Below are 15,241 nucleotides of genomic sequence, written 5' to 3'. Positions count from 1 at the left end.
TGAGATTATGCATTCAAGATGTGCTGAGGAGAAATACAAAGTTGTACCTTTCAGTTTAAAAAAAAACCAATCAAGTATAGTATGAGAAAACCCTGGGTGGCTTGAGGTTTTCTTGGACTTTAAATTTGATGTTAGGTCAACATCCTCTTTTCAATGCTGTGCCTCTTTAAGTTGACTGCAGTGTATCCAAACGAAAACTTTTTTTTTTTTCCTATCAAGTTGATAAAAAGTATGTTATCTATCTATGACTTTCAAATCTTGGTCACTATAAAAACTTGTGATTATGTGACGTTTTTGTAGAAATGAATATATGAACTTAAAACATACCAAGTTCATAAATTTTATAAGTTGCTGGCCTAATAATTTCTAGAAAGATGCTATAATAATTATAAGTACAACATGAAGGTGTGTCTAAAATTCAAAAGTGATGTTTTTTAATGGTGAAATATTGTTCAATGTTGTCATTTATTTGTGCCATGTTCCAATATATTTTTCTATTTTTTTTTTTTTAAGATTGGCACCTGAGCTAACAACTCTTGCCAATCTTCTTTTTATTCTTTCCTTTTTCTCCCCAAATTCCCCCAGTACATAGTTGTATATTTTAGTTGTGAGTCCTTCTAGTTGTGGCATGTGGGACGCCACCTCAACATGGCCTGATGAGCGGTACCATGTCCATGCCCAGGATCTGAACCATCAAAACCCTGGGCTGCCAAAGTGAAGCGTATGAACTTAACCACTCGGTGACGTGGCCGGCCCCTCTAATATGTTTTAAAAGCCCTTTAGGAGCATCTACATTTTTAAAATATTCTTTGTTTTATTTAATGCCTGGCTAATATTTTGGAATGGTATTAAGTGTCAGCTTTATTCTGCTCTCCTGCAAGAATTATGTATGTGTCCCTGTCCAGTATGTTAGCTTATAGAATGAATCATAACTTCTGTTTAGTTTTTTTAAAAGAACGTCACTTAACATTTTAGTAAGACTCAGAAACATACCTAAAGAGTTTTTGAGCTAGCCTCTTAAGGTCAGTTGAGTTGGCCAATAACTCATTGTTTAAGTATCCTGAAAAGCCTTTCCAGGGATTCCTGAAACTTAAATTTCAGTGTCCTAAAGTCTGTACTACACACACATTTTGAAGAATCATGCAGATGTTCCGGGGGTTTTATTTTCCTCCTACAGACAAGTATCTGTTTTGGTTGACCAGAGTAAGGGGTGCGCACTTTGCTAGTTAAACTCAGCTTTCCCAAACTGCCCATTCCTGGTGCTCAGCCCGAGGCTGCTGGCTGATTCAGAAAGACATGTGGTTGGAGCCTGGCGTTTGTTTAAAGTTTGCGGGAATAATTAGGCAAAGCTCAGGTTGTGCGCTGCCCCACGCGCACATGAAGTGACAATGTTCTGTCACCTTCACAGGAGAAGCCTTGGACACTGATGTGCCTGACTTCACAGCTCCTTTTCTGGAATTCCTCGTTTCTCTGCTGAATGTTAATTATTTCCTCCCTAAACTTCCTAACACTCCTCTCCTGAGGTAGGGTGGTGCTGAGATTTGTCCCACATGTCGCTTAGTGTGTGTGTAAATTTGTACTTGTGTAACCGTGGATGGGTGCCTTTATGCCATCCCCACCCTGGCCACTCTTCTCTTTTCTCTATGGGAAAGGAAGTGGTCATTTTTTTTTTTTTTTTTTTTTACCATTATAAACTCCCTGTGAATTGGGATCTTGGGGCCAGGAATTCTTGATTATTAAAACAAGATTCTCCCCCACACACAACTACCTGAATTTTCTAAATGAAATTCTTGGCTTCAAAAGATGTAGATATAGTTGTTTCCATTCTTTGACCAGTTTTTTAGTGTACACCTCAATGTGTGTTGCTTTCCTTCGTTGTCAGTTAATTTCTGGCATCGTCTTTTGATTTGCTGTTTAAATCTGTGAGCTTCAGTTTTTGCTCATTCTGAATTATTCATTTTGGAAGATAAGTTTTTCGTTCTCATGCTGAAGTAAAAATGAGTATTTTTTTCCCTCGTCTAACATATCCATATAAAATACTACTTGAATAACTTCATATGTGAAAGTATTTAGAAGAGTTTAAAACTGCCCCTTTTTTTGCCATGTGAGTATGGCTTTTTTTCCCCACAGCTGCCTGGAATAATACGTTGGCTCATAAATGCATAACTTGGACCTTAGTGATAAATTTAGTCCATTCTGTCTTCCTAGAATTTAAGAATTAGACATATTGATGTTTTAAGTGTGGAATTTATAAAAGCAATTACTTCCAGAAATTTTCCTGGCTAAGCTAGCTCTTAGAGGTGTGCCCTGTAAAATTCACTCTTTAACTTTTTTTTTTTTTTTTGCTTTAGAATCATGTCTGAGAGTTATCTGTTCTCCTTAGAAGGTAGTATCTCTCACTGCTTTCAATAAACTATTTTCAGATATTTTAAGGTAATTGGAGTGATTTTTCCCTTGGAAGCTGTATTGATACAGAAGAACTTCAGGGAGTAATAATGCCTTGGCGTTTTTGCACTGCTTACATGCAAACTCTCCTTTGGAAGCAAGTTGTGCTACAAAAATTAATAAAGTATCTTTCATGCAGTCATTCACACCAGTGTCAAAAGGTACTTTGGTCAGAACACAGACATAATAGATGTGACCACAAACTGTAAGGTGAAATCAAATCCAATTGAGCGGTTGATTTTGATGAAAAGTATTTTGAGCTAATATTTTCTCCAATATGGGATTTTGTTCATTTAGGGTGGTGTAAGGACTTTCAGTCTATAATTAGGTTTTGGGTCCGTCCTCCCCCCCCCCCCCCAATTTATCAACCATTTGCTCAAGATGCAATGAAAGATGGACTTCAGCTGCAGCTGCTCTGTAAAAATTGGTTTAGGTTTGTTAGCATTGCTGGTTAATCTTCAGGAATAACTCTCAGTACAATTATCCATGTATAAGTATTCCTTGAAAACTTGGCTGAATTATCACTGGTCCTGGTTAGAAAAGAATGCCAGTCCCATCCTTGAGGAAAACCTTCATCTTGTTTTTACTCAGTGGTAGTTTTGGGTGCAGCTCCAGAGTCTTGATTAGAGAGGCATTGTGAGTTACAGGCTGACCCAGTAACCTACAATTTTGTTTTTGGGAGACAGTTTTAAGAAGTAGGCTGTGGTGATAGCAGAGGTTAGATGTGAAGTGGATTTCACAGTTTTGTTTTAATCCAACAGCTTTATTATTGATCTTAGCGTCTTGTACATAACATGCAGGTATTTAATGTAAAAGCACCATTTAGGAAAAATATCTACAAGTTATGACTCAGTTCAAAATTAACAGTGAGAAGTTTTTCAGCACACTTTTCCCAGGATGAATTTAACATAAACAGTCTCCACTGTGTTTCTAACTGTTGGTGTTGACCAGGCTTGCAGACCCCCGGGGGGGTTGGGGGAGAGCAGAGAGCTGTGACTTAAGTGGATTAAATGATACATGTTAGCTAATTATGTAAAACATAAGATTCCAGAAGTCAGGTTTTTATTGTGGTTCCTGCTAGGTTCCATAGTATTACAGATAAGACTAGCATCTGGTGTCCTTAGTGTTCTCGAACTTGTAGTAAATGACCTTTTTAAAAATTTGGAGTGAGAGAACAGTCATAATTGTGTTCAAATAACAAATGCTTCTTTTAATTCCTGAAGACAGCATCTTTCAGATAGAATCTGATTGAATTATATTTAGGAACCAAGCAGTTTCCTGGATTTCCACTGTTACTGTTGTAGACTGGAATTCAGCAAACCTCACACACCTCCTTTGTTGGCAGCAAAATGTGGCGGCTGCAGTGGGAATCAGCCAGGACTGGCTCCTGGCACGCCTTCAGGACAGTCTCTTTCACATGCGTCTGCCCTCTGTTCTTTAACAAGACCCCAAATCCCTCCTTAGTGGTCCAGAACTGTCCCTGCTCCTCCGTGACCTTGGCATCTCCAGTGTCCTGCCCTCTTGAATTTCGCATGCCATCTGCTGCGTTTGGGGCCATGGCAGGAGTGTTGTCCCAAGAAAGGTCACCTTGTAGTAGAACCACTTTTGTACTGGCTGTAGGTGTTCTTGTAATTTTAACAGGACTTTGCTTTTAAAAGGCACTTAGTTATTTGGATAAAGTGTGCTCTATAGTAGACCAGAGAATAGTTCTAATAGTGATTTGTGGCAAGCCACCAAGGAAACATTCTCTGGGTCCTCTCCTGGAGAACCACCAAGAGCTTCTTCAACGGTCAGACTTCCCAGATTGGGGACACCATGGGGGTGTGAGGGGTCCTGGTGCTCCTGGCTACTAAGGGTTGTGGGTCACCACTTGGGACCGCCCGCTCTGGCACCTAAGGAGGCACAAGGGAAGGTAAATCACTAAGCTATCTCATGAGCCCAAGCTTCACTTCAACGCACAATATGATACTGCTTGCCAGGTACTGCGCATGTCAGGTGGTGCCTCCTGTGTGGGGTGTGTCTAGGAAGTGGTGCCGTGTTAGCTAACTGGAGCACTTATATCTTAAATGTGGGACTACAGAGATTGATTTTTGCCTACAAGAGATTGCCTTTAAAGTTAAGTCTGATCAGACATTTTTCATAAGCGCTAGATATACTTGGAAGCATGCCTGGCATTGAAAATCTTGCTTTTGTGTCCACCTTATGTATGTCAGTGTTCTGAGGACATGCGAGTTGTGCAGTAAGAGTGCATCTTCCTGAGTTGACATAGCCAACACAAAAAGGAGCTTCCTTGACGGCACAGTTTCTGTAATGCAGCAGACCCCTGGCTTTTAAAAGCTAAATTAAGCCTTTTCTACGTTTGCAAGCTGCTTGATCATTAATAGTTTTATGTAGTTTTAGAATGAGAACTGTCTTTTAAGAGTTTTATTCAGTTCTCGAATTTTAGATGAGAATACAAATGCAGACTTCTGCATTGTCCTGGGTGCCTTCCCAAATGAAGCATCTTTCCTGGCCCTGAGGTCAAAAATGAGAGGCCTTCTTGGGCAGTAGTCAGTCCTGGTTTTGACTCTGCCTCTGGGGGAAGGAAGCTGGGAGGGTTTCTTTTGAGCCAATCCTAGGTGGATTTCCATCATAAATAGACATCATCTAATGTGTACTAGAATCTTCTCAACAAATACCTGCTTTGGCAACCAAAGTAAAAGGTAAGGATGCTTTACAAAATGTTCCATAAACTTTGGGAGTGATAAGATGGGCAGGGAAAGTGCTTCTTTTCCAAAACCTAAATGGAATCAAAATTGATAACTTTGGAAGAGACATTTCAGATGCTTTTTCTCAGATGCAATGTGGAATATTTAAATAGTTCCTTTGGCAATGGTAATAGGTATGGTGGGAGAAAGGAGTTAAGTCCAGATCCAGTGTTTAAATTGTAAGAGACCCAATTTTAATTTCATGATTTATGAAGTACAGTTTTAAAAAGTAAATAATTGCAACCTGGATGCCCCTATCCAGCTGAGCACTTCCTCTTTACAGGTGCGAAGATTAAAGAAATGAAAGCATTATTATCAAATACATTCCAAGGTTCTGGGGCAGCTAGACTATCAGCCAAGTTGTTAAATATCCTTGCAGATACTTTATGGAAACAAGGCGCTACAAAGATTGCATATTTGCAGAGAAAGATAAATTCTAGGCTGTTTGCAATAACATGCTTCCCACATTAAAGAATTTCTTTACTAAAATATGAGAGCCCCTGGTCTGTTTCTTTTTTATCCTGCTCTATTAATGAGAAACTCTACATTAGCAGAAGACACGGATCTTCTAAATGGAACAGTTTCAGAGCGAGTCCCCAGTGCACTGCATAGGGCTCTAGCTAAGAGTAATTTATGCCTTAAAATGGCGTTGTGCCTCAGCTCATCTTTTTATTTTGAATGTCCCCAAACTCCCTTTGCCATGGGCTCTTCTGGCCCTCTAGTGGAGGTCTGTTCTCATGTCCCACTTCCACTCTATAGCCACTCTTAATTTTTTTTTTTTTTTTTTTTGCTTTCTTTGTAATGCCTTTTCTGGCTAGAGAATGGGCTTCGTTCATTGATGCGGGCACTTTTCTAGGCACTGAGGTCAGGGAATGAACCTACGAAGATTCCTGCTTTTATGAAGGTTTGGGGGAGGTGGGGGGGGCGTCCTCATGTCTTATGAGTGTGGGTACTTAAAGATATCTGCATTGTATCCCCGGAGAAGTCTGTCTTGTTACAAAGGTGTTTGTAGTTTTGTCACAGTAGCCGGCACCAGTTCTCAGGAAACTACCTGAGTTGGCTTATCAGGTGCCAGAGAGTGCGGAATGAGGGAAGCTGATCCCACGCTGACTGCAGGTTCCTCATCTCTGAAATGACCAACCGAGGACACCTGAAGGTTGTGCGGCTTTGTCCACTGGCCTGGAACACCCGCCCCACTCCCTGCCTCCTTTTTTTAAAACAGTCTGGTTGCCACCAATGCCTTTAAGGTACCTTGTTTCATAGTGAAGATAGAACCTTCCTGTCAGATTTGGGGCCTGTGGAGGATTAAAAGCTTTGAGTGGAAAAGACAAATCCATGGTTTAATTCCTCTGGTTTTAAAGCACCTCTCTGTAGGGTGCTTTTGGCCTCGTACCTGTGCAGATGTCTCTTTTTCCCCAACTATGCAACTCACACTGTGTGTTTCTATTTCTCCTGCACACTAATTGAGAACTCGTTTTTCTCATAAGGGCTATACGTTATCATCGTTGGTTTCAGCAGTTTGGAGAGTAGTCTGGAACTGGTGTGCTCCTTCCTATATTGAACATGACTCATAGACCTCTATGAGGAATTAAAGCTGCAAAGTTCGTTTCTCTGTTTGTAAATGTTTGAGAGAAATGTTTATTTGAAAGAAAGCACTGAAAGTTGTTACTTATTTGCTGTATATATTCTTTGGCCCAGAAATAATCCTAGGTATTTAAGAGCAAGGAACCAGAAAAGCACACAAAGGTGCATTTTTAAGGATGTTTAGTTATGGTATTCGTGATGGGGAGGAGAACTGAAGCAACCCGCACGGTAGTGGGGAATTTGGTGGTGGGAGCATTATAATGCAGCCGTACAGTGGATTATCATTCAACTTGAAAGATTCTTTTGAACTTAGTTGATGCGATTCATTCATGCCATGGTAAATTAATAAAAGCAAGGTAGAAAAATGATTTTTGGATCCATTTGTATAAAAATACATGTTTATTAAGACTTGGAAGCCATAGATCAAATGAGAGTGGCTGCTCCGGAGAGGCAGGGATTACTGGGGTTTGCCCGGCAAGGTGTTTCTGCACAGAGTGCAATGCTCGGAGGAAAAGGGGTTAAATGTGCACCTTAGCTGTTCTCCAAGATACAGAGGAGGAAAATTTTGTAAGAAATGTGCATATATATATATCTATCTATCTATCTATATGTATGTATGTATATGTATATCCCACTTCAGCTCCAAATATCTTGGAACTAAGATGTAATGTTTGCTTCCACGTTTACTGTGTCTTGGTGCAGAGGGCCGGTGACACTCAGGGACAACGTTGAGAGACCTGTCTTGAGTCTCGGCTTTTATCTTATTTCCTGTTACTGAAATTATTGATTTTTTTCTTTGATTTGAGGATCATTTTAATGATTTCTATGATATTATTCAAGAATTGTCTTAGTATTTACTTATGAAAAAGAACTGAAGGAATGTTTTTGGGCATAATAGAGATTATGCTGAATTTTTAAAAATATTTAGAAATGTATCTGGGTTGTATAACTGCTTTTATGTTCTCCAAATAACAGTCGTAAATGAGATAGGTATCTGAAATTCCTTGACTTGTGCTTGAAACTGCATACTCCAGGAAATATTTTTTATTGTGGAAAAGTAAGTTTCTTGGTAGTGTACCAAGTCCATTAGTAATCTGTAGATAATTATTTGGCAGTGCTGGAGTATTCAATGCTCTGACAAAAGGGAATGAGAAACATTTGTCTTGAAGTCGTGGTGCATGTACGGGGAGTCTGAAAGTGCCTTTGTTTTCTGTGCAGCTCAAAGCTCGGATTACTTGATGTCACTAGTGAACGGCGAGACAGAAGATGATGCTGACAAAATGCACGTCGATAGAGAGTTTGCTGTCGTAACAGGTGGGAGTGGACAGTTTCCCGTTAGCTTCAACAACGGTCCAATGGTCGAAGACACCAAACCACAGGAAGGTGGTTCTGTTGGACCAAAAGAAATAGAAATATATACTGTTTCAGCAATGCAGACCCCTTGTCGTTGCAAGAATCAGTATGCGTATTATTTCTAACATAAATTCAAATGATTTTTGCACTTTGTTGTCCAGCTTTTTAAAGACTGTTACACTATAATTTGCATATCTTGGGCAAGTTTGTAGAATCAAGGATAAGTGGTTTTGGTGCATTATATGGATATGAAAACTACAAGTGCAATCTTCCTATTTTGGTTTGAAGCTTTTGCTTAATGTGCCTTGTTTAATTTTAATGAGGTTTCGCGTTTTTAATTTTCTGACATAGGACCTTTAGGCGAATATACACAACGAACATCTATTGCTAGTAACTTCAAAGCAATAAACAGCAAGAAGGATGACTTGTTGTGAATGCTGAAGACTAGGAAGTGTTGTGGGTTTGACTCATAACAGTCACGCCAATTTGGGATCTTCCACTCGACCCTGGTTGCTTTGTTCCTGTGGCATTCACTCTTTAGTAAGATGCTGAACACCGTGTCTCACAAAGCACGTTTTATATGTGAACATTTTTAGTCTATTAAAACAGTTGATAGTCATTTTCGGTTTTTAAAAGGCAAAGGCTCAGTTTCATTTAGCATTTAGAGTAAAGAGTTATCCATTTACTTAGCTTTTTCTACTGTTCTTTTATTTAGGTGACCATGAAAACATTTTAGCCATTCTCTTAACACGTTAATATATTTGGAAATAGATACTGATTTTTAAAAACTTTATTATTGTGTCTTTATACTAAAGTCTTCACTGGGGATAAAAGATTATGTATTTTTTCCCAGACATACATGAAAAAAGTTATGTCTGTTCACTAAAATGGAAAGAGAATGTGTACATCTTTCTAAAAGGTACAGAATTGTTATGAGTGTAAGTCACCTTTTTGCCAAATTATTAAATGAAATGAGTAGATTTTCCAAGGGAAATTCTGAGGGGAGAGTACATTTAAAGACCTTGGCTAAAGATAAATAACAAAACTCAAAGCAAGCTTTTTTTAAAAAATGGCATTGTTCTGCGCTGTTTGAAAGGCAGGAGTTTAATCACTCTTTAATCTTCAAACATTAATTCCCTAGGTTTTCAGGTTAAGTTTAATACCAAGCTTGAACGTTACGTTGAAAAAGCCATGCTTTGCTTCAGACCCAGTTCATCCCGTGTAATGGGTGCTGAGTAACCTTCCCCATGCTCCCATCGTTTCATTCTAACATCTGACTGAACAAACAAAACATGCGACGTTGCTGGACGTGGCTAGCAGTAGACGGGCATGTGGGCGAGAGGGCGGCGTGAGTCCCGAAGGCAGCTTGGACAGACTGAAGGACAGTTGGAGACAGGCGGCCTGCGGACGCGGTCCCGGCCGGCAGCTGTCTTTGCCGGTCTCTAGGGTGTCTGCTGCCTTCGTGCTCAGTTTTATTAGATTTGCTGTAATGATAGGAAGTTAGCAGCTAGCCTTGATTTTGAGATTGCGTAATGGAACTAATTTACTTTGACTAGACACTAGGGGAAATCAGCATCCACGCACAGTGAGCGTGAAACAGGAAGAGTCTAGTCAGCGCAGGTTTTGGAGGCAGCATGTTTACTTTTGCAGTCCCCATCACCTGAGAATAGAAGCTCTGTCTCCATTAGCAGTGTCCCAGTTGTCTGAATGACTCAAGGTTGCCGCCGAAGCCATGACTTTATCACCCAGGAAAAGTTATTTGTACTTTATTTTTGAAAAAACAATTTAAATATGTCCCTGACAACAACTTGTCTTATTTCCTTTTATTTTACTTCATGTTTAGTTCTTGAAACACTTGTTCTTTAGCTTTGAGTTTTGACTAAATAGAAAAGCGATCATTTAATTTGAAAAAAAAATCCCTAATCCTCTGAAGAATTTGTCGCAGTTATTAAACTATGTCACTTAACTTGCCAGAAAATTCATGATTAATGGAATGTCGAGAAGACGTTTTCGTCCCTGAACAAGCCGTGACTGCCTGTTGGCAGGAAGGTTTGCAGGACGCCCAGAAGCCTCTGTTCAGGTGCGGATCAGAGGTCTGTAGCTGGCGAAGCGGCAAGTCAGCCCTTCGAGGGGAGACTCGCCCCGTGAGCAGCTCTCCCTCGGAAGGTTGTAGAGCTCAGCTCCTCCGTCTTTGACACATTCCTTGCCTAATAGTGCACAGCGTTGGGTTCAGATTTAATATCACCAAGCAAGACGCAGGTTCGGGTCACTCTCTATACTGTTCTGTGAATTTCTGTGAACGTGAATATTAATTCTCGAGTTTCATTATACAGAGAAATATGCGTAATTTGCCTGTTCCCACGTGCCCAAACGTTTTGTGATTGACCTTTTTTCCTGTAAGACATCTTCCTCTTACTGGATGTCTCTATATGCAGATTAAACTACCAACTCTTTCCCAACATTGGTGGTTTTGAAAGTAGCCTGGTAAAGTGGAAGCTTGGATATCATAGTCACTGTAACGGCCGAACTGAGAAGAAACTCTTCAGAACTGTGCTCTTGGCCCAAGACTGTGTGCATGTGAATCATCATTATTCACAGTTCCTTCCTGTAGTTGCCACTCCCTGCGCTCTGCCAGTGCTGCTTGTGGCATTTTGCAGAAGGACTGTGTAGATTTGAGTGTTACTATGAAAAAGTGGTTCCTTTTCATATTCCTGGGTGTGCCTCCCTGACCGAGGTGGGGCGCTTTAAGAAGCGTGCGTGACGGTCTCACCTGCTCCACAGGGCTTCCTTAATTCACCTGCTTCACCGACTGCTTTTCTTTTTTTCCTTGAAAGCTGGGGAAGTTTTGTGTTTTGTTTTAACCCTTTGTGGGAATCCTTACATTCAGTTCTGATGGACTTTTTCAGGGGTGATTTTAAAAACTCCTCTCCGAGAGTAGTCTTAAAATGAGAACAGGTTTTTGATGGCTATTCAGTACTCTTGGTATTTTTCATGCAGTATATTTGTGAACTCGAGTTTTTAAATTTGGCTCCACAGTGCTGCTGAGATTCACCAGTGTTTCCTGTCTTACCAGGCAGATGTTACTGTTGTGTTTTATTTTAAATCTACCTGTGCACAGTTTTTACTTTGGAAAAGGAACTGGTTTGTTGTAGAGAGAAAAGAAAAGAAGCTAATCTTTTAAAATTGTAACAGCAGTGAAACATTTTGTAGTCTCTCATCCCCTCTGGTTCTGAATTTTGGTGACAGGTGTATTTCTTAATGCAGATATGAAAAACAGTAGCTCCGTATCGAATACATTGACAAATGGATGTGTCGTCAATGGACATTTGGACTTCCCCTCCACGACACAGCTCAATGGGATGGAGAGCAGGAATGACCACTGCTTAACAGGATCTAATGGAATTAGCAATGGATTAGTTCCAGGCCGGCCGTTTCCAAGTAGCCAGGGCTCTCTCTGTGTTAACGGGGCCGAGGAGCCAGAAAAGACCATGAGCGTTAGCCCCGAGATGTGTGGCTCTCTGCACCTGAACGGGAGCCCGAGCAGCTGCGTAGCCAGTAGACCTTCCTGGGTGGAAGACGCGGGGGAGCACTTGCACTATGGACATTACCACGGGTTTGGGGACACTGCTGAGAGTATCCCTGAGCTCAGCAGTGTGCTAGAGCATTCCAATTCCGTGAAGGTGGAGGAGAGGTACGACAGCGCCGTGCTGGGTGCCCTGTGCCTGCACCACGGCTCCTGAGGCCAGCGCCTGCCTGTCCGGACACTCCGTCCTTCCAGTACCCGACTTGGAATGCTCACGTAGCGTCAGCTTGAAGGAGTGCCACGACTTGTTTTGTTTTTATGCTCTAAGTTTCTGAAAAGGTGGCTTGTCTTGGATGAGTTCCCCGGGAGTCCTGGCGTGCACGAGCAGGGCTGACTGAGTGCATAGGTGTTTCTGCCACGGGGTAGTGAGCCTCTTACACAATGCACTTTTGGAATTTCATTTTTCTGCTGCCAATCTCAATATTTCCTTTTATATGCTATCACCAAAAATTGCCGTTTTTCCTTTTGTCGAATTATATCTGATCAAGATAAATTGGAGGCAGTAAATGAGGTGCCTGGTAATTTAACTCTTTGCACATGGGCACCATTTTGAAAAGCTTGATTTTTCCTCTTTCCTGTAGAATTTTTGACAAGACGGTGGTTTCCCTATGCAAAGTGTAGCCTTACAAAGATTTCTGGCAGCGATTTGTATGAAGAAAGAACGCTTGTCTTTTTCAGTCTCTTCAGTGAAACTTTGCAACTTGCCGTGTTGTGAGGGTTTTACTTGTCGACACACAGCGTGGTCTCCCTTCGGCGATGTGGCTCCTGCCCTGGGTTTCATGGAAAACACGCCCAGCCGGGGCCTGGCTTCTGACCTATTGTGTTTTTATTCCACATTTCCTACCTTGTCTCTACAATTTTTACCACAGGTAACGGTTTCCTTTATATGTAATGGAAGTTACTATTTGTAGGAACTGTCAGGTCAAAATATTTAACTGACTATTCTGACTTATATTCTCTTTTTTTCCTTGTTTTTGGTTTTTGGGGGTTTCTGCTTTAAAATGTATACCACTATGTGTATCCAGTTAACTGAGAGAATTTTGACTCTCTCTTAATAAAACCGCGTTAAGTTTATGGTTTTATAGAAATTAGCTTTTGTTTAGGCAACTAGTGGTTACACTGTGCAAATATTGTAATGAATTTTTACTTTTCTGATTTTTGTAATAAAAATTGGTGAAGATAAAGAAAACATCCAGTGAACAAACCAATGTTCTAAGAGTGTTACTAACATTTTGTTTTTAAATTGTTTGCAAATTGAATAAAAAACTCTCACACTCGATTTGTTCCTGGGGTGTGATTTCTTTCTGGGGCGTGAGGGGCGCGTGGTACCCTTGGAAGGAACGGGAAGCGGGGTAGAAGGTTAGTGTCGCCTGTGATTTTACTTGTCAGATTTTACTCTTACCTTCAGATTCTCCCCGGGTAGTATTTGATTCGTTCATCTTCTCTAGTTTTAGGAACAAATTATCTCGCTGGATCTTTTGGGGGGGGTGTACATGCTGTCAGCTAACAACATTGTCCCTGCACATTTCTTTTCATAAAAAACAACCACCATAATTAGCTGAACTTTGAGCCAGCCAATATTAATGAATGTAAGCCTTTTAAAGGAATAAATTATAATTAGTAAATAGTGACAGAATAGCCATTCTGGCATGCCTACTTGTGTTCTTCAATACACTTGTTGCTTTATGCTTGTTATCCTAAAACTTAATAGACCAAAATGAGGAGGGAGCATTAGGCTTTGGAGTGTCCAAAAATGGCTCTATGATGAGAAGGAAAGAATCATGTGGTGCCCATGGCAGGTATCAGTAATCGAGCTCTGAACACTGGTGGCCTGGGAAACCTTTTTTAGCAGACCGCTCTGAGAAGCCACCCACGTTGCTCTGGGTGTGCAGGAAGGGTGAGGCCTAATGCCATTCCTTGCTGGGACTATTGTGTAGAGTATTTCACAGACTTCATAGTGAATTAGTATTTGCTGGAAAACATTAAGTGAATCTCTTAAATACACTGAGGATCAGAACATTTGGTTGGTCTTGGGAATTGGACAGCATGTGACTGCTTCTTGGGAGTAAAAACAGTGCACAGGATCTATAGTAGGGCCACGTGCTCACTGGAGTGGTGATGGAGACAGTTTGTCCTGGATACTAGGCTGCTAAGTTCCTGTTTAGAGATACGTAAGGAAGTCGTCGTTATGGAATCGTATCTTGCCTGGAATTGGCTTCAGAGTAATACAGGAGGGGAAAGTGAATGAAGATAAAGCTCAGGCGAGATCAGGTGAGAGTTGATGTCGACGCTGGAACTCGATTCGTTATTCTACTTTGTGTATATCTGGGAGAAAAATGTTTTCATTAGAACTTTACGGAAAAAAAGAATTTTGTAATCCTTTAAAAAGTTGTGGACATTTCAACGTTGATCAAGAATAAGCTTAAGTTTCACTCTGCCTAACTCACAAAACGAAGTTCATGCTGAACTATTCCGGTAGCTCACTGGCTCCTCACTCTTTTGGTCTGAAGACTATTTTAGGTGCTTATATTCTTAAATACTAGTAGCAAACAGTTGGAAAATGAAATAAAAAATAAGCCCATTTACAGTAACACCCAAACCATGAAGTACATAGGAATATATCTTAAAAGGTGTTGAAGGGGCCGGCTCCGTGGCCGAGTGGTTCAGTTTGCGCGCTCCGCTGCAGCGGCCCAGGGTTTGCATCCTGGGCGTGGACATGGCACCGCTCGTCAGGCTATGTTGAGGCGGCGTCCCACATCCCACAACTAGAAGGACCTGCAACTAAGATATACAACTGTGTACAGGGGGAGTTTGGGGAGATAAAGCAAAAAAAAAAAAAAAAAGATTGGCAACAGTTGTTAGCCCAGGTGCCAATCTTTAAAAAAAAAAAAGATTCTTAATTATTTAAAAAAAAAAAAAGTGTTCAAGACCACTGTAGTGAAAACTGCCATACATTGCTGAGAGAAAGAAGGCCTACATGAATGTTGTAGCTGAAGTACAGAAGAAAATCTGGCCTCGTACAGATACGTAATTGAGAAAGGGAGGTGTGTGTTAATAGCCTTTGCAACAGTTGTGGGTATTTGATACAACAACAACACTCTGCAGGGTTAGTTTCCCTTTTTTTTCTTTGGTTAGGAAGATTGGCCCTGAGCTAGCATCCGTTGCCAATCCTTCTCTTTTTTTGTCTGAGGAAGATTCATCCTGAACTAACATCTGTGCCATTCTTGCTCTATTTTGTGTGTGGGTCACCACCACAGTGTGGCTTGATGAGTAGTGTAGGTTCACACCCAGTATTGGAACTTGAGAACCAGGGCCGACAGAGCAGAGCATGCTGAACTTTAACCACTGCACCACCAGGCCGGCCCCAGGGGTAGTTTCTTAAAGGTTGGTCGCAATATTGAATCAGAAACCAGTATCAATGAATTTTTTTTTTTTTAAGATTTTATTTTTTCCTTTTTCTCCCCAAAGCCCCCCAGTACATAGTTGTATATTCTTCGTTGTGGGTCCTTCTAGTTGTGGCATGTGGGAC

The 15,241-nt window shown here is 40.9% G+C and overlaps 1 protein-coding gene across 2 annotated transcripts in view; it reads left to right on the top strand.

The window, feature by feature from the left end:
• Positions 1–12,991, top strand: part of ANKRD10 (ankyrin repeat domain 10) — a 34,055-nt gene extending 21,064 nt beyond the window's left edge. For both annotated transcript variants that reach the window (XM_044779700.2, XM_070520152.1), the window contains 2 exons: positions 7,995–8,090; positions 11,394–12,991. In XM_044779700.2, coding sequence (XP_044635635.1) covers positions 7,995–8,090; positions 11,394–11,869 — 572 coding nt within the window. In that variant the 3' untranslated portion in view covers positions 11,870–12,991. The remainder of the gene's footprint in view (positions 1–7,994; positions 8,091–11,393) is intronic.
• Positions 12,992–15,241: the final 2,250 nt, after the last annotated feature.

This window comes from Equus asinus, chromosome 11 (genome assembly GCF_041296235.1).
Source record: "Equus asinus isolate D_3611 breed Donkey chromosome 11, EquAss-T2T_v2, whole genome shotgun sequence".
Lineage (NCBI taxonomy): Eukaryota > Metazoa > Chordata > Mammalia > Perissodactyla > Equidae > Equus > Equus asinus.
This window is presented reverse-complemented; position numbering and strand designations above follow the sequence as displayed.